The sequence below is a fragment of the Schistocerca piceifrons genome, chromosome 1, assembly GCF_021461385.2.
Source record: "Schistocerca piceifrons isolate TAMUIC-IGC-003096 chromosome 1, iqSchPice1.1, whole genome shotgun sequence".
Classification (NCBI taxonomy): Eukaryota; Metazoa; Arthropoda; class Insecta; order Orthoptera; family Acrididae; genus Schistocerca; species Schistocerca piceifrons.
In genome coordinates, this window is record NC_060138.1 from 668,891,961 (window position 1) to 668,915,695 (window position 23,735).

At 41.0% G+C, this 23,735-nt stretch overlaps 1 protein-coding gene across 1 annotated transcript in view; it reads left to right on the top strand.

Annotated features, from left to right (window-relative positions):
* LOC124708998 (solute carrier organic anion transporter family member 74D-like) overlaps positions 1 to 23,735 on the top strand; it is a 90,929-nt gene that overhangs the window by 42,301 nt on the left and 24,893 nt on the right. The window contains exons 5-7 of the mRNA XM_047240634.1: positions 4,808 to 4,936; positions 22,887 to 23,051; positions 23,395 to 23,520. Coding sequence (XP_047096590.1) covers positions 4,808 to 4,936; positions 22,887 to 23,051; positions 23,395 to 23,520 — 420 coding nt within the window. The remainder of the gene's footprint in view (positions 1 to 4,807; positions 4,937 to 22,886; positions 23,052 to 23,394; positions 23,521 to 23,735) is intronic.

Here is a 23,735-nt window from a genome sequence, read left to right on the forward strand (position 1 = left end):
TTCAATCGAAATTGACCTAGAAGAAAACAGTGTTGCATTACTTATTGAACGCCTCTCGTACACTATCACAAATTGGAGGTGAATGTAGATAATATCAAGAACGATTACCAGAGTTAACTAGATGGCTTGACCGATCCATTAATTGTTTCGGCCAGCGTGCAAACTGTAAATACTAACGTATGATGACACAGCGTGGGCAGCTGCCACAGCACCGCTCCACGGAAGGAAAGCACTCTTACTCCTGCCCGATGTGCCGCTTTTTGATTATGCAGTCACGTGGTACAATTGTATCGAGGTCCCACCGCTTGGGCGTATTGTTCTCCCGTGATGCAGCCATTGTTCTGTCCCAGTGCCTCTTACTATCCCTCGATCTCATTTGCTACGACACAGTTTGTGCTTCGGCCGCTGACAGAACACGTTCGTCGAATACTCAAGTGTACGGATTCCTGCATACGAAACCTTGAAAAATGAAATTTTCCCGCCCACATCCAGTGGACACTAAGATCATTCGAGACGGAGAAGCAACATATACTGTAACTTAAAGAGATTCTGAAGTGTGATCGAGGCGCTGAAGCAGCAGTCCGTCTGTTCACTGTTAAAGTCCGACTTAGCCTATGGCTGCCGTCGTCTACTTGATAACAGGATACTTGAATCCAACCATCTTGTAGAGATCATGGCAAGGCGGATCCAAGCATGTTCCAGTGCACTGGACGGAGCAACATAGTACTGAATGTTACCTAGCATCAGACTTTGATTTCACCGATGTACAAAGATGTCAAACTGCCTTCACTTTTGTTGTTGTTTTTTATAGTAAAGTAATTATCTCAGTTTCATAAGTCTTGTTCTTTCAATCCCAGATGCCCTTGCATATAAACTCACACATGTTCACAGATACAAAAAGATCCAAAAGTTTTTTGAACACTTTGTTACATAAGGTGCGATAGTGAAGTAGCTATTTAAAATATATGGGATACTTTCTGTACGCATATCACTCACTCCAAACTGCCCTCCCGGCTAGCCGCGCGGTCTAACGCGCTGCTTTCCGAGTGGGAAGGCGTGCCGGTCTCCTTCCTCCGTACTCTTTATGTTTCATTGAAGCATTTCATTGGGTAGGTTGACAAGACCTATACTTTGACCTCTAAATTATATGAGTTTAGCAAAATGCTGTAACTTAGTACATTTTGTACATATTTTTGATTTCCTTTTGTTCCCGCATGAAAAGAAATTTCCCTTTTATTTATATTGAAGTGTGCATAGTCGTTTTACAATTCTTATTCAAAAACATATCCTTGTTGGTTAGTAGGCTTCCGTGAGACAGAAACCATGCGTATTAGAGGACCGTAGGTCTTCGAAGAAAGCGTTCTTGACCGATTTGGTTACGAATCGTTCCTCTAGTGAGTTTTTTCGGCAAGATAATTCGTCTTGTCACAGAATTCAAATTGCCCGCAAGTGACTGGAACAGCACAAGTAACACTTCAAAATGAAACTTCCTGGCAGATTAAAACTGTGTGCCCGACCGAGACTCGAACCCGAGTTCGAGTCTCGGTCGGGCACATAGTTTTAATCTGACAGGAAATTTCATATCAGCGCACACTCCGCTGCAGAGTGAAAATCTCATTCTGGAAACATCCCCCAGGTTGTGGCTAAACCATGTCTCCGCAATATCCTTTCTTTCAGGAGTGCTAGTTCTGCTAGGATCGCAGGAGAGCTTCTGTAAAGTTTGGAAGGTAGGAGACGAGGTACTGGCAGAAGTAAAGCTGTGAGTACCGGGTGTGAGTCGTGCTTCGGTAGCTCAGTTGGTAGAGCACTTGCCCGCGAAAAGCAAAGGTCCCGAGTTCGAGTCTCGGTCGGGCACACAGTTTTAATCTGACAAGAAATTTCATATCAGCGCACACTCCGCTGCAGAGTGAAAATCTCATTCTGAACACTTCAAAGTGCTACACTTCAATGGCCCTTGAATTCCTCAGATCCTGACCCACCGAAACATCTGTGAGACCACGCTCACTGTGTTAATTTCCAGCCGGGGACCCGTAATCTGTCGTGAGTAGTGCTGCACATAGCATGGCCCCAGATACCTGTGGAGACCTATCGTATATTGGCTGACACACTTCCAACTCGTGAATCTGCTGTACTTACTGCAAAAGAATTCCTTTAGGATACAAGCAAGTGGTCTTAATAACGTTACTTGATGTTCGCGTAATCGGCGTGTGAACACAAATAAAACCTACATTTCATTATCACGTTTGTTGACCTAACGCTCTGTAACATGTAAATACTCTAGTGGTAGTGTTACCCAGAAGTATTCGTCTCTTGTCATACATCAAAATTTTGGACACAAAGTGACAACCTCCAACCATGATACTGAATAAACTAAAGGAAAGCGTAATGAAACCTCAACTATACAGTATACTAACTTTATTCGCGGTCACAGCCAAATCCTACAGGTTACGATATTTTAGTCATCTTTCGCTTCTGCCGACTTTTTCTTAAACCACCTGTCACTGCCACCGAGTTTCATCCTTGTCCAGGCACACAACACACCCAGCCATCCCCACCTTTCATCTTTGAAAAAATAGTGTTTGCATTCTGGAAGTTACTAAAGTATCTAACGCTACTCCTATGCCATCTGTTGCTAGGCGATGCTACGACAAACGTAAATACGTAACTACACTAAGGTCACAAAAGTCATGGTACAACCACATGGGCCGGCCGGAGTGGCCGTGAGGTTCTAGGCGCTACAGTCTGGAACCGAGAAACCGATACGGTCGCAGGTTCGAATCCTGCCTCGGGCATGGATGTGTGTGATGTCCTTAGGTTAGTTAGGTTTAATTAGTTCTAAGTGCTAGGCGACTGATGACCTCAGAAGTTAAGTCGCATAGTGCTCAGAGCCATTTTTTACAACCATATGCACGTATACAGACGGCGGTAGAATCGCGTACGCTAGATATAAAGGGCCAGATCACTGACGGAACTGTCATTTGTACTCAGGTGATCATGTGGAAAGTTTTCCGACGGGATTATGGCTGCACGACGGGAGTTAACAGACTTTGAACTCGGAATGGTTGTTGGAGCTAGATGTATGGGACATTGCATTTCGGAAATCGTTAGGGAATTCACTATACTGAGGTCCGCAGTGTGAAGTATGTGCCGAAAAAGCCAAATTTGACGCAGTGCCTCTCACAACGGACAACGCAGTGGCTGACGCACTTCACTTAACGACTGAGAGCAGTGGTATTTGCAGAGAGTTGTTAGTGCTAACAGACAAGCAACACTGCGTGAAACAACTTCAGAAATAAATGTGGCGCGTACGACGAACTTATCCGTTAGAACAGTGGGGCGAAATTTGACATTAATGGGCTATGGCAGCAGACGACCGACGAGAATGCCTTTGCTAGCAGCACGACATCGCCTGCAGCGCCTCCCCTGAGCTCGTGGCAATATCATTTGGACCCTAGACGATCAAAAATCAGTGACCTGGTCAGACGAGTCCCGATTTCAGTTGGTAAGAGCTGATTGTAGGATTAGACGGTGGCGTAGACTTCATCAAGCTGTGAATACAAGTGTTTAAAAAGACACTGTGGAAACTGGTAGTGACTCCATAATGGCATGGGCTGTGTTTACGTGGAATGGACTGGGTCCTCTGGTCCGACCGAAATGATCATTGACTGGAAATGGTTATGTTCGGCTTCTTGGATACCACTTACAGCCACTCATGAACTTCGTGTTATGGGTAACAGTGCACACAGTTGTTCACGATTTTTTTGAAGAACATTCTGGACATTTCGAGGGAATGATTTGGCCACCCGGATCGCCAGACATGAATCTCATCGAACATTTATGGGACGTTAGCGAGAGGTCATTTCGTGCTCAAAATTCGGCAACGCTGTCGCAATTATGGACGGCCATAGAGGCAGTATGGCTCAATATTTCTGCAGGAGACTTCAAACGATTTGTTGCGTTCATGCCACGTCGAGTTGCTGCACTACGCCGACACGAGGTCCGACACGATATTAGGAGACACCCCATGACTTTAGTCACCTCACATTTACAATGTATGTTGGAAAGACAGAAATAAGTGAATCATTTGTATTATTTGATGGCTGAGAGTAAGATACATGACGTTTACTGATAAACACCAGCTAAGAAAACTGCGGCGGCCGCTGTGGCCGTGCGGTTCTAGGCGCTTCAGTCCACAACCGCGCTGCTGCTACGGTCGCAGGTTCGAATCCTGCCTCGGGCATGGATGTGTGTGATGTCATTACGTTAGTTAGGTTTAAGTAGTTCTAAGTCTAGGGGACTGATGACCTCGGATGTTAAGTCCCATAGTGCTCAGAGCCATTTGAACCATAAGAAAACAGCTTCGTTTTCATCCAGTCCTTCATTATTATTTACAGAGTTAGGTATACAATCCCTAAAATCTAAAGTTTTGTATTTTCTTAAATTTTACCGGTTACTCATGTGCGGGAATACCTTGCATAAACTTCCAAGCGCATTTTCAACTATTCCAAGGCCTAACATGCCTAACTGAAATGTTGTCGTATGTTCCCACAATCATCATACTAAAGCGTTGACGGTGAATTCTTCCAGATCTGAAAGCAATTGAAATTCACTATCCCTTGAAATGATGTTCTTGCCTGAAGTTGTCTTGTTCTGATAAAAAGATACATGGTGTCCGATGTAATGTACGATTAAAGTGCACAGACACTACTAGAATCAGACTCTTTTCATACAAAGAGCGACTTTTTACGTTAAGCGACATTCTACAATAGAGTCAATCTAAAATCTCTGCTTGTATTTTATGTTTCAGGGTTGGTATTTGTATCTTCAATGCTGATGCTCGCTTCACAAGCGATGTTTGCGTTTCCTAAAAGACTGAGTTCCGGAAGGCCAACGCCCCGATCACTACGCAGGGGCAAGAAGAACCCTAGCCTAAGAGGTACGAGCTACCATCTTATTATATAAGACGTTACAGATTTACGGGAATGTAACAATCGACTTCTTGCTTTTAATGAAATTTTTTGCTTACACTTAGAGGATGATTTTGTTAGCTAGATGAGGAGAAAGTATTTGACTAAAAATTTGCAGCTGGGCCTTCATAGTACTACCGTTCTTATCAAAGGATAGAACTAGTGCAGAAGGATCAGGTATTTATTGCTTTCTGAAAATCTGCCCTCTTGAGTGTCTAAAATAGGGCGTGCAATACATTCAAAACATTGAACGGTTTACAAAAATACTTCTTTTCTAAAATTCTTAGTTCTTATAAGCATTACTAAAGACAGTGACTGTATACAATATAACTGAACCATAAAAATCCTAGTTAATTAGGCATTATTTGAAATGGTCTCAAACCACTATGGTACGATTCTGGCCTTGTGACATGGGTAGTTGTTCTGCTGGAATATGCCAACGCTGTCGGGAAAGACATCAAACACGAAAGGTTGCAGGTGGTCGCAATAATTTTCACGTAGTCTGTTGTAATATCCTGGGATGCAGAACATTTGAAAAGAGAATGCAGAAATAATTTTCTGAATTTCAGTTGCCTGTGTCCAGTTACTTCCTCTGGACAATAATATTCATAGAGGCAAAAAATCGTTACGTCGGGAGCAATGGCAATACCTTTAAGAGCTATTATGTCTAGAATAAATCCTGGATGCCGTGGTAATGTCCATTTATTTCCAGGATTTTTATTGATGTCAATTTTCAATCTTTGTTTTCTTTATTTAGAGACATAAACCTATCGAATGCCTGCACAGTGTAATATGAATGGTGCTTCTTGTGTATGCTAGACAAGTGCCATTTTTATCTGTTGCGTATATAAAGCAATAACATGTTTTAATTAAAATGGCTGAAAGTTGTTAGTTTTGAGAAATATAAATAACCTCCGTGTCATTAAATAATCACATACGGTACTTAAAATGACTGTGATGGAAGTTATCTTCTCGTAATGTCGTACAGAATGTTCAATCTCCACATGTAGCTTTCGTTTTTATTCAAGGTAAGTTGGCTTGAGACTGCAGCTACACATTCACCCACTGTCGAAATGCAGACAACATAGGTTACAAAAGCATTTTTCTAAGTATATCCTGAATTCCTATAAAAGAGAGTTTTAACATAGTCAGCATACCAATACAAGAGAACACGACATGGACATAAAATAACGCAAGCTGAAAATCTACGCTGTTGTAAATATTCTGGAAAGCGACGATGAGTTGTTGGTTCGAAACTATGACACTCTATAGAAAGACAATAAAATTTGACTGGCTACTTCTTGTTTTCTACACATTTACAGGTATTTACACAACCAAAGACCAGTTTGTAGCCCAAAATACATAGTTTTACACAGTACAAGCATTCCGCTCACCACATGCTTGCCACCTCCATTGAAATGAAATGAAAAGCGTCGAAATCGCTATCAACCATTCAACTATACCACTAAAACTGATTGTTAAGAGATGTGAACATTGTTCATGGCGTAGTGTAATATTACGTAGTTTCGAGTGTGGCGTGTGACATGGCAGCATGAAGTAGTGAACGCCCACTAGGTCAGACTTCAGCTTTGTATTCCCTGTTTAGAAACGTGATCAATTCCAGAATCTACCTCATGCTATGCCAAATCCTAACCCTCCCCCCTTTGTGATCTTACTCTCTTCACAGGACCTTATCTGTAGGTGACATATTAAACCCAGTAGCCGTCATTTTGTCCAAAAATCAACGAAATCGATGTTACTATACTCCACTTGGGTAACAAGTTGCATCAGGTTGCCAGTGAGTCCCACGGCAGGTGACATGCCTGTGTTTATTGTTGCTACCACAATTATTATTCGCGCTAATCTAATATTAACTGCATACTTGAGTGTGTTGCACCTGCTTTGCAACTCATGTGGATGAAATACGAAGCGAAATCATACTCTGTCGTTGTACGCCGAAACGAGCTAGTGGCAGAGAGACGGTCGTTACGGTTTGGTCGCAGTGAAGGTCGCGAGCCATGAGGCTGCTTCCCCACAGGAAGTACGTTGAGGCAGGCACCTGTTTCCGGTAACACATGCACAACTACAAAGCTCTCGTTACTATTTGTATTCCAACACTGCGAAAATTTAAGGTTTCTGTACGTACTTTTCCCACAAATTTTCAACTGAGCACTGCACGTTCAGTTTGAAACGCACTATATTATTATTATTATTATTATTATTGGTGATGGCCTCCGGATATCATCCACTCAGCCAACTCCCATACACGACATTCTAAAAAATATAATAATTATTTTAGAAAATAACACATATCTAATAACGCAAAAACATACACATACGCACCTACAAAGTTGTAAATAAACTAAATATGAAAATTTTTAAAGTGTTTCTATGAGATAAAAAGGAACACTTCGCTACTGACGTTCTGAGATGCCGTTCAAACTACCGTGTGAAGAATATCGTTTTAGAGATGTTGCTGAAAACAGCGTCTGTTTGCGTTAATGCAGAAAAGACATATATGTGGTAATGGCATTGCTCGCGACCATCTGATTGGGCTGTATCTCCTCCCTAACGCGTTCGGTGGAGGATTTACCGTATCTTATTAAATGAAATACTACTAAAAATGGTGGAGTGAGGCAAACCTCGTATCCGCACCTGTAGTGAAGTAATTGTTTTTCGCAGCCACAGAAGATTTTCTTCCACCCGAAAATGTTTGTTTCGACACACTACACTTCAGTCAACTTCACTGTGGAATTTAAGGTGGCTGCGTAATGGATACCCTCGTACCAATCCAGATCAGTGAAATTATTTTTTAACTTGTTTTAGGATTCCCAAATAAAATGTGGGGCTGCCCCATAGTGTTGTGGAGCTACCTAACTGCATTCCTTCTCGATATGAGTGAAAGATGACAGCAGCACTAGGTAGCATACGTTCTTAACGATTCTTGCTGCGAACGGAATTCTACACTGTCTATGCATCTCAGTTTACGTTAAACTTTTACACGAATCATCGAAAAATAAGTATTTTTTTCGTTTCCTTTGAACAGCAAATGTGGCAGCCGTCCTGAATTTACTCATTTCAGTGAAATGTTAAGTTGCTTCCCCATAAGAACTTATCGCGGTCCTATATGTTCCCAAGTGTAACATTAGCGAATGTCAAGCGGTTGGGACAATCTAAATCTATATTCCGCATGCCAACTTGCGGTGTATACAGGAAGGTACAATCAGTCGTTTTGATTCGATTCCATATTATTTTGGCTGTAGAATGTGTTTAATAACAATCTCCTTCACATAACACAGTGGGCAGCAGACACTGCAACACGTAAAGATTTCTTTGGACGTCGTACGCCTGACTATCTTGACATTCGATTACAATGGTGTGATCTAGTGGCCGATTTATGAACCTATCTCCCTAAGAATTACAAAACCTGCATTTTTCATTTTTTGTCTCTTTTGTTTTACTGCATTGTTTCCGTCTAAACCTGAGTCGATCTGCAACAGCAGACTTAAATTAGGCTACACGTATACCTTTCGATGCAGTGAAACAGATTCCGTTATGCTGTTGAATATGAACTGAGCAAGGGCGTGCCGAGCGACGAGTAGGAGGGGCCAGCTGCTGAATAATCCCTTCATCCCCCCCCCTTTTCTGCCCTTAAAGAAGAACCAAACTCCCATCCTGTCCCGTCAGATAGGCCGAAGCATCAGTTCCCTTGTCAGTCTGAAGAAACTGGAGCGTGTCATGGGTCAAATGTAACCAGTAGCAAATGTAATCAGAGGCATTTGTCGTGAAACCTCAAGACCGCGAAACTAACATGAGTTTCCTCCTCCTCCTCCTGCCCCCCCCCCCCCGCCCCATCCCCCAAAGTTTGCCCTTGCGTACACTGTTCGTTGTCAATGAAATGAACGTGCATGATGGGTTAACAGTCTATGTCGAGCCGGAACACGTAGATGGACGTATGCATTTCGCAAACATTATTCTTATGATCGAGCCACCAGACACAGCGCTTCAAGGACCGATGCGAACCAACGGCGATATGCACTTTTTCATGAAACATTTTAATAGTCATGGGGGAGGGGAGGGGAGGGTACGAGGACGGGGAAGAAAGGAGAAAGCTCTGTGCGTAGACTTCAAAGGAAAAGGATCTGAGTGGCGCCAAATGACGCAAGTCCGTTTCCCTCATGCAGGGTAGCCATAGAATAAATCATCCTTACGTTTTGTGCAGCACAAAAAAAAGAATATTGAAAATATATTAGATGATGATCAATTTGGCTTTAGAAGATGTGAAGGCGCGAGAGAGGTAGTTCTGACGTTCCGCTTGATGACTAAAGCAAGACTTATGAAAAATGAAGGCACGTTCGAAGGATTTGTCGACCTAGAAAAGTTTTTCGACAGTGTAAAATGACTGTAAAACCAGTAAAAGCTGATACAAATTCTCGGTAAAATAGGAGTAAGTTATAGGGAAAGGGAAGTAATATACAGTAGGTACAAAAACGAAGAAAGACAAATAAGACAAGAAGACAAAGAACGAAGCGTTCTGAGTAAAATGAGTATAAGACAAAAATGCAGGCTCTCGCCGGTATTGTTCAATCTATACATCGAAAAAGCAATAACGGAAATAGAATTCAGAAATGAGATTAAAATTTACCGTGAGAGAACACTAGTTACAAGATTCGACTGTTGAATGGAATGAACAGTCTATTGGATACAGTATATGGACTGAGAGTAAACCGAAGAAAGATAAAAGTATTGAGGATTAGTAGAAATAAAATTAGCCGGTAAACTTAGCTTCAAAATTGGTGATAACGAAGTAGACTGAATAACGAAATTCTGCTATCTTGGAAGCAAAACAGATGACGAACGGAGCAAGGAGGATGTAAAAAGTAGATTCACACAGCCAAAGCTTGCACTCGTTGCCAAAAAAGGTCTACTAGTATCAAGCACCGGTCTTAATTAGAGGAAGAAATCTCTAAGAACGTGGGTTTGCTGCACAGCATTTTATAGTAATGAATGTTGGGGTGTGGGAAAACCGGAAAATAAGAGAATCACTGAATTTGAGATGTGACGTTATAAAAGGACGTTGAAAATTAGATAGTCTCATAAGTAAGAAATGAGAAGGTTCTCCTCAGAAACGGCAAGGAGAGGAATATGTGGAAAACAATGGTAAGAAGCAAGGACAGGATTATAGGTCGTGTTAAGGCATCAGGCAATAGCTTCCATGATACCTGAGGAAGCTGTAGAGGGTTAATACTGTAAGCGAAGACAAAGATTGCAATATATGCAATAAATAATGGAGGACGTTGGGGTGCAAGTGCTACTCTGAGATGAGGAGATTGACACAGGAGAAGAACAGGTGTAACTCGTGGCGGCCTGCATCAAACCACTTAGAACACTGACTTAAAAAGAGAGAGAGAGGGGTTTTTCTTATCTCTTGGGGTCCAGCAGAGAACTTCCGTGGTCAGCCTATTATCGTTCTACCCAACTCCATTTTATTTTCATTATAGGTATCATTTCGTCTTCCACTCCTGTAGATTGGCTGATCCGTGTACCTGTTTCCCTGTCTCTCATAGTAGGTACCAGTATACATTTTCCCATGTCTTTCTGAAGAACGCTCAAAGGTTTTAAGTGGTTTTCGCACTAAAGTACGTCTCCTGCCGTCAGTAAAAATCAGTGCTACGAGTTTATTGTAATATTTCCCCTTCAGACGTATCGCAAGCTTTGTTTTCAAATCTTACTTACTTTATCAGCAGCACTCCCGACGACTCCCCCCGTTTTTTGCTGGCCGTCCAGTCGCTTTCTCCAACTTCTACGTAGGACACCTCGTCAGCTGGTTCTGTCAGGTCATTATTAATTCGTACTACTCAGATGTAAATGGAAAGAACCCATGAAACAGCAGTCCGATATTTATCAAATGCTTTGGAGATGTTCATCAGACCTGTTAAAAGATTAACGTTTCATCCGATTCGGAACTGATGTCCACCATCAACATCAGTATGACGTGTGGTCCCTGAAATTAAATTGAGGAATTTCTTTCCATGCTTACATAATGAAGATCGCTGACTAGACGCTGGTATGAACATTACCCGTCCCCACGGCATGCCACACATGATGAATGGGTGACAATTCAGGAGGCAGAATAGGCCAGTCAGCGATCCGTACACACATCGAGGCATTTTCGGTGTGAATTACAGTGTCGTGTTTTATATTAACCCGCTGGAATATGCCATTTGGTGCCACGGTCATGAACGGTATGACAACGGGATTTACAGTTCTTCCCGTGTACTGAAGAGAAGTCAGGCTCCCTTCAACAACCAAATCAGTCCTGTTGTCCCGTCTAATAGCTTCCTACACCATGATTCCAGGAGTCAGTACAAGACAACTCGAAACCTCAACACAGCTTCCAATAATCTGTTCCCTGCTACGGTCGCAGGTTCGAATCCTGCCTCGGGCATGGATGTGTGTGATGTCCTTAGGTTAGTTAGGTTTAAGTAGTTCTAAGTTCTAGGGGACTGATGACCACAGATGTTAAGTCCCATAGTGCTCAGAGCCATTTGAACCAATCTGTTCCCGACGATTCGTGGTGTCTCTGCCCGTATTTAATTTCTTGTAATCTGCCTGCTCGTCAGAGCCAGTGAAACACTCCTACGATCATATCGTATTTCCGTGACTCCGTTTCGCCTGCAGTCAGTGCTCTACAGCCTTCTGTCTGTGCGATCTGTCGGCGTGATGCTCCCATGTCCCTCATGCCAATGATTCGGTCATTCTCAAAGCCCGAATGATGACTACGAGCTAAGCGTACGAGTTACGATCTCCACCTGTAAAGTCCCAGGAATGTTAAGACACACCCAATAGCCATCGAGAACTTGCAATTCATCTGAAGCAATGGCTTTTTTTCTGTTATGAAAATAAGCACGCATAAGCATGAAATTTTCATCGACATATTCTACAAGCATGGACATACCGGAGAAGCAGTTTGATAGAGTTCCCTGAAAGTGTCTATGGTGTAACACTTTCCACTTCCGTCAGCGAATTTTGTGTTCCATGTGTTCGTTGTTTATCATTTTAATATTACTAAAACTGATTTTCAGGTCTACCTTTAAGCTTGCTATGTTAAGTTCCATTCGTTGTTGTAGATTAGCTACACTAGAGACTAACATCACAATATAAACAGCAAAACTAAGGTGTTTCAGACATGTTCCATCAACACTAATTTGTTTTTCCCATTTTTAGACTCTGAAAACTTCCTCTACGATGTATGTGGTTAGGTGATGTGGCATATCCATGCTCGATTATTTCTTTCAAATCGTAATTCCTCACTATTTCGATTAAATCTAAAACAATCTAGTGCACTAGCGTATGTATTCCTCAACACACTGACGTAGGTCGAATATCTCTCGTCAGATGTACCCAGAAAATCAAAACGCCGTTTCAAAAATTGTGGTTTGTAATTTCACTTTTCACATACAGTTAATGAGGCAGGAGACGAGTTACAATCACGAAATGGTATTAGCAGAAGAATTGGACGTTCACTGCTCTCGACTTCAGGACTCCAAAGTTTCCTTTCCATGTCTTAACCGCCCCTTACCCCAATCTGACGCACATTTTCTATTCGTACAGAATCAAGATGTCATATCTAGTGTATAAAACTCATCATTCACACTTTGAAGTTGTTCACTTGTAATACGGTGTAGTTATAATTCCGAAAATACCATGCTAAGACTTTTTTCAATCGTCTTAATTAATTCCATGTCAGTGTCTTCCAGAAACTACGTCTGCTATCTTGCCCCACACTCGCCAAAATTTAAATTCTTTTCACTCTCTTTATGGGATTGATATATTATATTGAGCCTCAAGTATTAACTAGAGACAAAGATATTTCAATGACAGAGAGTTCAAAATGATTTTTTTCTTTTGTAAATATTATCGGTTTCGATGAAGATCACTTAATCTTCAGGCACATCAGTGTCAACAGAAATTTATCCATAGGTTCAATGACTCTAAAATTGCCATTTTGGTCAGTTCAGTTTGGAGACGTGTCACGCCACAAGCACTGAATTTTTTAGGTGACTCTGCGATCAGCCACGTAATGCTGCAATTGGCTAAACGAGAGGTTTAGTGGAACCACGGAAAATTATTTCTAGAAGTGTATGAGTGTTCTGTAAGGAATAAATAATCTGTATTCCAGATTCCAGGGGTCGGCGGGGGGGGCGGCGGCAAGAGGGTCTTAAGGTCATCTGTGGGCATAATACATTTTGTTATTAGGCCGTCATAAGAGCTAATGGTGGTTTACTGGTGATTACTTGTATCACACAAGAAGAAGCAATTGTCGTGTATTTGAATGTTTTGTAAGTGAAGTTTTGTCATAGATCCCCCCCTCCCCTCCCGCCCTCCTACCTCTATAGCCACTTTTAGTATCCCCATGAAACTCTTTCGCTTTTAATCTATACAGAAATGAGAGTATCTGTTCTACAGTCCGATTTGAATTTCATTTACAGTTAAATGATTGTCTTTAGTTTACTAGAATATTTTGAACATAGCTCAAATCCATAGCTGAGGCCTGAACGCAAGGTCGTCGGTCGATGACCGTCGTTGTAAGACAAACAAACAAACAAACAAATAAACACACACACAACGCGTACACGCGCGCGTTTAACAAATAATATTCACCTTTGCGAATAAACAAAACATTTTCGAATTAGGGGCCTGAACACGAAAAGTGCCCAGTGGTTGCGAATAAACAAAACATTTCCCAATTACGGGCCTGAACACGTAGCAGGTCTCGTGGACGCATCTGAAACATAACATAGGTCTAGCTATTAGTACCTCAAAGTCCAGTAATTTAAAATTTGAATAGCTTGAATGACTTCTCGTTAAGGAGAGTTTTCGCCCTATAAACAGAATATCCGCTGGACTGCGTAAACCGAGAGCAGCCACCAGTTAAAAGCAGACTGCGGGTCTAGACAGGCGCAACACCTGGCCCCGCCCTCGCAAGCAGTTTCCGGCTGCTGGTCGGCTCTGGCCCACATCTCGGCCAGGAAGCCTCCACCAAGGTCGTATAGCGCGACTGACCTTGGCCTTGAGCGACGCATCACGTGACCGGTTCGTCGACGAGCGTCAGGCAGCGCCGCGCCGCATCGAAAAGTGAAATCTGAGCGAGCGTGTTTCGTCGGCTGCCGGTTTCCGCCCCTCCACATTTCTAAACTGATCTACAATTTTACTGCATCGCTGGATTCCGTACAACTTATTTGACACGTGCTGCAATAACTTTCTTCACAAGAGCTGCTGACAGAAAAGGATAACTCAGCTTTCGTCAGTATTTTCAATAATAAAATCAAACACAAGTTATGGCTAGTTTATTAAACGTCACAAGGTTGCGAAACTAAGTTTCGAAACTGTGCTACCCATTGCGAAGCGCGGTGCGCAGAATCGCTGTCGAAACCAGAGTTTCGGCTAGTTCCAACTTCGGTGACACGAAACTAGTAGGTTGCATGTGATTTGAGGCTTGATGTCGTGCCGCTAGCATGTCAGCAACGTTAAATATGAAGTGGGAAACTGAGCGAATTATTCGCTTCATGGACGTGTATTCTATGCGTAGGTGTTTGTGGAGTTACAGTCATGTTGACTACAAAAATAAACAGCGATGTCTCACTGCACTTGATGCCGTCCTATGCGATCTGAACATTGGTGCATTAACAATATCTGAACTGCAGACTAAAACTCATTCCATTAGCAACACACACACGAATAAAAAATAAAAAATACGAGCCAAGTAAAACATCTGGATGCCGAACAATCCACATCTCCAAGACAAAACTTCAGTGGTTAGATTTATGCAGATTTCTTTGCAAGGAAGATTGTGTACAGGACGAAAAGCTACACAAATCTGGTAAGTTGAATTCTTTATTGAATATCAATTTCTCTGTCCTCACAAGAACACATCACATTCACAAATTGTCTTGACATCACAAAAAATTGGAACAAACTTCTAAATTGTTGAATTTGGGACAGTCAAATGAGAAAGAGACAGATGGTAAAAAGTAAGTAAACTGTATATTATTTCGAAAGTAATCCCCTTACCAACGTGTGGGCCCACCCACACGTTGCCAAAATTGTTTTGACTACACTGCAGAAGTTTCGCTGGAAGGCCCTTACACACCCTCCCATCTATGCGATTTCCATATTTTCGTAGCCCTGAAAAAGACATTCGTGACTGTCGATTTGCTTCGGATGAAGAGGTTCACTCTTGGGCACAGTCATGGTTCCATAGACAACCGCAAACATTTTTCCCGGTAGGTACCGACCATCTTGTCTCATAGTTGGGTTATATACTAATAGTTAAGGCGATTACGTTTGAAACAGTAAACAGTTTACTTATTTTCTCTCCATCTGTCTCGTTTTCATGACAATGTATTAAAGCATATTTGTCGCACTGTTAACTCCATTAAGAAGAAGCGTGAACTGTACTGGTGACATTCTCAGTTGTTTGAAATAACTTCTCGGATGTCACACAATAATTTCTTTCAGCACGGTCGCTGAGCAACCCGAGCTGACGTCTTTTTTCACTGTCCAACCACAAATCCAGCCACCCATAAGAACATAGGCAATGAACGCATATATGCCAGGGAGACTTAAATCATACCTTTTAATAATATAAGGAAAACAAAGCTGACTTGTGGCTAGCAGTAGGAAAAAACTAACCTATGTCACTATACGCTCACCTCGTTTCATGACGCTGTTTAACAACTGATTCATATGAGTACACAGAGACACACAGTGCACCAATACATTTGTGAAATATTATGCAGGTGGTGAAGTTGATTTGAGTGCACACACACACACACACACACACACACACACACACACACACACACACAGTGTGCAAATACATCATGCTGTATATATAGGGTGATTTCGCTAAATGGGGACAAATGGCATAGAACCATCCCCTAAGGAGCAAAAAAAGTCATAGAAGAGCGATCCAAGGAAGGTACGCCCACTTCAAGTTTGGTTATAACAGATCTTTGACAGTGTCGGTTTCGATTATTGAAAGCACACCAGGCAAGTGGGAATGTTGTGTTGGTATTAGCATTTTAGCTCCACGCTCAAGAGGGCAGTAATGTTGTCCATGAGGGCAGCACCCACACCCATCAGAACTACAGGGCATCCACTTCACTGCTGTTTCCGATCCAGGCGTCGTCTTACATGAGTGAATAATTGCGGACACGACTGTTGGTGACTAGAAAGATGTTGCCTGGTTGGACGAGTCTCGTTTCAAATTGTATCGATCAGATGGATGTGTACGGATATGGAGACAACCTCATGAATCCATGGACCTGCATGTCAGCAGAAGACTGTTCAAGTTGGTGGATGCTCTGTATTGGAGTGGGACGTCTATAATTGGAGTGATACGGGGTCCTTGATACGTCTAGATACAATTCTGGCAGGGGACATGTACATAAGCATCCTGTCTGATCATCTGCATCCATTCATGTCCATTGTGCAACTTCAGCAGGGCAAAGCGACACCCCACATGTCTGGAATTGCTACAGGGTTGCTCCAAGAACATTGTTCTGAGATTAAACACTTCTGCTAGCCACCAAACAGAAATCGTAAATATTAATGTGTGCAATGCACTTCCACAACTCAATAGCTATATTTTATTCACTTTAATGTATAATTCAAAATGAGCCATAAATGAAGTTTATGCAAGGCGTTTTAACCTCTGCAGACTCTTAAAATTTCATGCTATGATTTACTTAATTGTATGCAGCACAGCAGGTATGACAAATGACAAAAATAAATTCAACCTGTTATTGAGCAAAGATACCAGGCTGTAAGATATGAAAGAATCAATTTTTTCACCAAACAGAGTTTCTTAAAATTGGATGAAAAATATTTCACAGCAGCTGGCACATCAACTCGACATTTCTCCCATGCCTGCACTGCACGCTGCACAACAGGGCACCCTTTCATGTTGGATCACTTGAAATGTTCATGCAGTCCTATGGCACGCCACTTTCACATCAAATTGCTTAAATAAGACCAAGTGTCAGTCTATTGTGGACATGTGTTGTGTAGTGTATGAATGAGAGATGATAGTCCAATATACTAACTAGGTACAGCATGACATGCTCTTTACATGTGGACAGGCAAATGGAGAAGGGCGCTCAACTATTCGGTACAAGTATCCTCACTGATCAGTAACCACACCATATACTCTTTTAAAATGTTTTCTCATTCGTGTGAGACAGACTTGTAAACAAGAATGGCTAAGGATGAAAGTTGGAAGTGCGCATACCTTGGAAGAACAGGTGTTGAACATTTCAGAATATGACCCTGGTACCAGCAGCAGGCACGTGGCCCCACCAACATGGGGTAAGCCAGAAAACAGTGTCCACGACAACAGCCATTATCTGTATCACTTACAAAGCCTTATAACCTAAGGACTTGCCTCTATAGAAACAATTTTGTCATACAGGCCACGATGGTGCTGTGATTTCGGTCATCCACGCTATTCACAGATAAGGCTATCTTTACAAGAGGCAGTACTGCCACTTTCACAACACATGACTGTGGGCTACGGATAATCCCCATAGGTGGTGGCAGCAGACTGCTAGCACTGATTCAACTTCAATGTGTGGACAGGGATTATTGGAGATTGCCTCATGGGATCAGCCATCCTTCCACAGCACCTCATAGGCGAGGCACATCACAGGTGACCCTGTCTCCTCTACCAGAAATGTGCCTTTGGTGGTAAGAAGGATAATGCAGCAACTACATGACGATGCTACAGCTCACTTCTGCTTTTCCATACAGAAGTATCTCGACAACATCTAAGCTGGGTGACACACACACACACACACACACACACACAACCTGCCTTTTAGCTCTCTTTGAAAAACAAATCATATAGACAAATTTTGTACGAGGGAATGCTGAAAAGTAACGCCACCTAATTTTTTATGTGACATCTCTTAAAGGTTTTTAAATAACACAAACTTTATTAAAATCCTAACGCTTTAATATTCATGCCTACATATTTATTTCCCAATATAATCACCCTGGTACTGAACACATTTCTCCTAACAGGAGACCAATTTGTTGATACTATCAGTGCAGAAAGTCTGATTTTGTTGACAGTGCCACAGCCTCACCTCTGCTTTTAATGCTTCATCACTATCAAAGTGGTCCTCGAAAGTGTTCTTTACACTTTGGAAACAGATGAAAATCGAGTGGTGCCAAGTCGTGACTGTATGGAGGATGATCAATTACAGTGAACCCAAAGTATCAGACTGTTACAGATGTTGCAGCACTCGTGTATGGTATGGCATTGTCATGCTGAGGAAGAGGGTGCTCTATACATGGACAAACTTTTCAAACTCATGCTTTCAGTTTTTTGAGGGTCTTGCAGTACCTTGCAGAGTTTATGTTGATGCCTTTAGGCTGGAATTCCAACACCTTGAATATCCCAGTACACTTTGAGTATAACTTTGCCTGTTGATAGCATAGTCTTGAACTTTTTTTGTGTTGGAGATTCTTTGTGGCAGAACTCCACTGATGCTTGTTTTTGGGATCAAAATTGTGAACCCAGCTTTCATGACCTGTTACAATGTTGTTAAGAAATCCATCACCCTCTTGTTCAAAATGCAAAGGAAATTGCTGACAGATGTCCAATCTCCTCTGTTTCATGATAGGAGTGAGCGTTCAAGGCACCCAACATTTACAGTTTTCTGTACTGCAGTTCTGCAATGATGGCTTGTATAAGCTCTCGTGATACACAAATACCTGAGAGCTGCATTTGTGTTACCTGATGATTTTTTTCTGATGGGTTCATTAATATGATTCCAATAAGTCTCATAGGCTGCTGTACACAGTTGTCCACTCTTTGAAGTTAGCACTGCTGTTTCCTTCATTATGTGCACAAACAACCCAACATCACACATTACTGATATTTACACAATCACCACCATACACAGCTTTCATTCTTCTATGGATTTCAGTTGGAGGAACTTTTTGTACTTTTAGAAGCTTGATTACAGCACGCTCTTCCTCATGCACAGATATAGTTATGTTACACCCCATCAAGTTAAACACTGCAATTTGGAGCCCTCAAGCAGCAGAGGTTCACAACTAGTGTCACAAAAGTGGAAAAGTTAACTGTGAAATATAGGTGATATGTAATACCTCAACCAATACTGAGAACAGAAAAAAATTTGGAGGCATTACTTTTCAGCTTGTCCTCGTATAAAAGTTCATGGGGGAGCACTTTGTACACCCTTAGCCAGCCTAAAAGTATCTGGCACCTGATTCTGTGCAGTGTGTGAAAATTTTAGTTTGTAGATCTACAGACTCCACAATCTATGACTAATTTGCCACATTTTCCATCAAACTGATAACATTATTAGCTAGCATTATGTCATATGGATTATCAGCTTCATATCTGAACTTGTTAAATGCTTCAAGATGACACCTTATCACTTCATATGGGTCACAGCTCTTCACCAAGTAATTGAAACTGTCTACATCCATACAATGCAACTTCAGGTCTTCAAAATGGCATTTTGCAAACTCAAAATGAAAATGGTACATGTGAAGCTTAACAGATCCAATAAACACATATCAACATGAACATGGTTCATAAAATGTATAAATATTTGTCATCTCCAGAGTGACAAATTCTTCATGGAAGATGATAGCTTATTTAAAATTTGACTTGGCAATCACTTTTTTTGCCTCCCTATGACCATCAGACAACTAATTTAATGTTATGATGTTTTCTAATATTCTCCATCTTTTCAAAAATCACATTAATCATTAACTTACAATAATCTTTCTCTGGTACCAATGGTAAGGATGGTTTTTAACAGTGTTTAAATCTGTATACTCTTTCCACCAGAGGCTCTAACTGAAATGGATAATATAGGTAACTGTAATCAGTTCCATACTCAAATGAGACATTGCCAGAGGTTTCTATAATGTATAATGTCTCTCTTTTCACCTACCAGAGTTGTTGGCAGCTTGAGGAGGGAACTATGTTGCAGAACTTCACCTTGACATAGCGATAAATCACTGTGTTTGTCATACAGCTCGTATTAGGATATGGAGTCTACCTACAACAGAATCATTCACCACAACTGAAAAATCTTTCTCTAAATTTCAAATGAGTCAGCCATGAACCATCAAAACCCACCAATTTGTGAAAATTGCTGCTAAGCAAGGTATATAAATTGTTAATGTCCAAGTTATGCAAGGAAATTAAAATTTTGCAGCACATTGGTATTCCCACCCAACCAGCTAGTCAAGCAAGACAGTACAAGCATTGAAATCACATCAGAGGCAGCATGTGCTGGCAAATAGTGGAGCCAATGTCATCACGATCTGAGCTGCAAAAGTGTGACAGGGAATATGTCAGGCTGCTATATGGAGAGGAAGTGGCAACACTGAATAGGAGAGTGCCAAGGAAGTGCAATAAGCATGAAATCAGAAGCAGGTTGTAACATGCACAATGTCAAATTAGGTGAAAGATAGCGTCATCTTGTCAGCTTCCAGGGAAAGACATCAGTGAGGAAATATAATTGAGACTTTCATTACAGCAATACAGTGCAGAACACAAAATGGCATATGCTTTCGCGGGCCACATTTGGTATTGGCAAGCAGTGGTAGTCGTCAACATTAGCCTAACTAGATCATAATGTGACAGTGTGCAGCAGAATAAGTGAAGTAGGTTTGTTGTTTCATGAAAGCATGATAAGGACGTTGAGTAGTATGATTGTACCAGGACTACTTCCAAGTGGTTTGCACAATGAGGCTGTGTTGGTATAGAGTGTAATATTTTGATTGTATAATTGTAAATATGGCAAGGCCACTGTTAGATGGCTGTGGACTAGCAATAAGTTATTGTGTCTTTTGCTTACTTAATTTTCTGTTATTGCATCTTTCACTTATCTGCATTTTATTGTAGTCGATGTAGTAGTTGTAGTTCTGTGTGGTTGTGTTTCTGTGGGAGCCAAGTTTTGATTGTATTAGATAGTAGATAATTACAGTGAACCAGCAGACTGTCCTGATTTATTTCAGTGTGCCCTTCTAAAGTTATTAATCGTCAGAAGCTGGTTCATTCTTTTGTTTGATACCCACTGGCAAAGTTAAGCAGGGGTGGAAACGAGTTGCCCTTTTATTCTGGAGCCCTCTTTTGCAGTCATTTGAGATGCAAACAAAATTATTGTATTTATATAATGAATGGAGATATTTTAGCATAAGTCCTGTTGTGTATTATTTTTGCTCATTGTGAGATAAGCTTATTGTATTTCTGTTGAGTTGGCATATTGTTTCAGTCTCTTGTGTCAGTAGATTCCTGAAATTATTATTCTTGAAATTGAATTGGAGTTCAGAGACTTGATATCCAAGTAATATATTGTTCAATAATGGAACTATGAATTATAAGCCCATGCTTGCACAACCCCAGCCAGGCTCATTCCACCTTAATCCTTCACCACAAAGTACAGGATGTAATGTAAATGGATGGATGTTTTGTCTAACAATACATACATTTGTGGGTTATTTTCTTTGGTGTGTCTATGAACACATTGCAAAAGTCCAGCATGAGCCCCACACTCCAAAAACAGCAAGTTGACATCAGTTAAAATCTGGATTTCAGCACATGTGGTTTTGAGCATTGCATCCCACAATAGCCAAGATGTGGTGTAGTAGTTGGCAACATCTAGCATATGTGTTGCCAGGACTATACCCTGGAATTGTTCAGACACATTTGCAAGGAGGTGTATGTCTGTGTCAGTGTAAAGCCTTGCATATTCCCCTAAGTTAGGGATATTAAATTCCTGCCAGAAACACATTGTAGGCTCATAATCTGGATCTTTTATGTCATCACCTGTAAGTTTCCTGGGGAATGCATTTATATCAGTCAGTGTGGTTTTATACCAAACAATCCTTTTCTTTTCTTTCACAAGCTGCACATCCTGTTGACTAAACATGACAGGACTTGAACCGAGAACATTCTAGATTGATTGCACTACAGGACTCTCATGGAAATGACATAGATGGAGTCCCTAGGACAAGTCGTCATCTTGGCTATGGAAGTGAGCTAGGAGTGGTGGTGTAAATCTGGCAAAGCTGCATGACATCATATGGGTGGGGGGGAAGGGGATGTAAATCTGGCTACAGTGCATCCCTTCTCTCCCTCATCCACCACAGCAACAAGCCTTCCATAATCAATGGTAGCAACAACGCATTCCTGTATTTCATGTTATAGGCAATGTTTTGTAAAATGTATCCAATGGAAGTCAGTAGCTTGCTTGAATAAATGTTATAACTCACCTTTGAGTTACTGAGACACAGAAATAGAGTACGGTACTGTTTATTATGACAGAAGCTCAAAAGGATATAAATCTGCTTGGAAGAGCAGAGAGAAGGTACTAGGAGAAAAAGTTAAGATGGAAAAGCTGGTATAGGAAAGAATATCAGTCTTATCACTAGTCATGACAAGCAAAAGGGACAAGAGTACAACCTTCTGTAATTCATTATCTGCCTTCTGTTACATTTCTTTTCTGCTTGGTAATAACGAACCTCACTTATCATGATCTGAGAATTATTAGCAGTATTATTATTATTATTATTACTACTACTATTATTACTATTATTATTCATTTTGTGATTTACTTCTGGATGCTACCATTACTCACATTTCAGAGTTCATTATTAGAAACTTTGCACACCTTTATTTTTGTTTGAGCTTTCAGTTTTGATTTATTTGTGTAAGTTTGTCATTGTACTATTATGTTTTAGTAAAGAAGTTTCATCACAATTACATGACAATTTTTTATTTCATAGTTTTGTTTCACAAGTACCATAAATAACTTGGGCAAATATATGAACCATCACCACTGCATTATTTCATTTTGCATACAGACTTTCCAAAGGCTGTGAAGCGACTGCTGAAGAATGATATACTGATGTTCCGCACAGCAAGTAGTGTGCTGCATATTTTGCCAATTGCTGGTCTCTACACCTTTCTCCCAAAATATCTTGAGAGCCAGTTCAGGTTAGCAGCACATACTGCAAACATGATATCAGGTAGGAAAATGATTAAGGTCTCAACTATGAATACTATAGTAGAGTCAGAGAAAGAAGATCCCTGACAATTGCAAATGGGGGCATGGCTTTCTCGTGCACCTGTCTCAACCACAGCTATAACTACTGTTTTCAAATGCAGTCATTTGTGCTTTGCAGTTGAAAGCCAGCAACGGTGCTGCTAGATGTTTGGAATCTTCTTTCGACAAATCTATAATAGTGTTACACATTTGTTTACTTTACTAATTTCAGTTTGCTGTACAATATACTTAATACAACTTTGATTTTTTATGTGGTTTTCCAGTGTATTAGAATATTGTATACTTAACAGTGCAATATGTTTTAGGTCTTGGAGGAATCCTTGTGATGGGGCTTGGTATCATCATCAGCGGTGTTTTCATACTTCGCATAAAGCCCAATGCAAGGTTCGTTGCTGCTTGGATAGCATTCACAGCCATTGTTTATGCCATAGGTAGGTATTAAAACGAGTAATGAAACAAATATAGTAATAGCTTTTTCTCTGTTTTAAATGCACTGCTGAAATCAGACACATTAGATTTACCTAAACAGGTAATGCACACTCCAACACCAGACATCAGTAAAAGAGAAGCAGTAACACTTCTACATATCACGGTACTTAAAAAAAAATACTAAAATAACTTCTAGCTGTGATGGGCTCTTTCTACT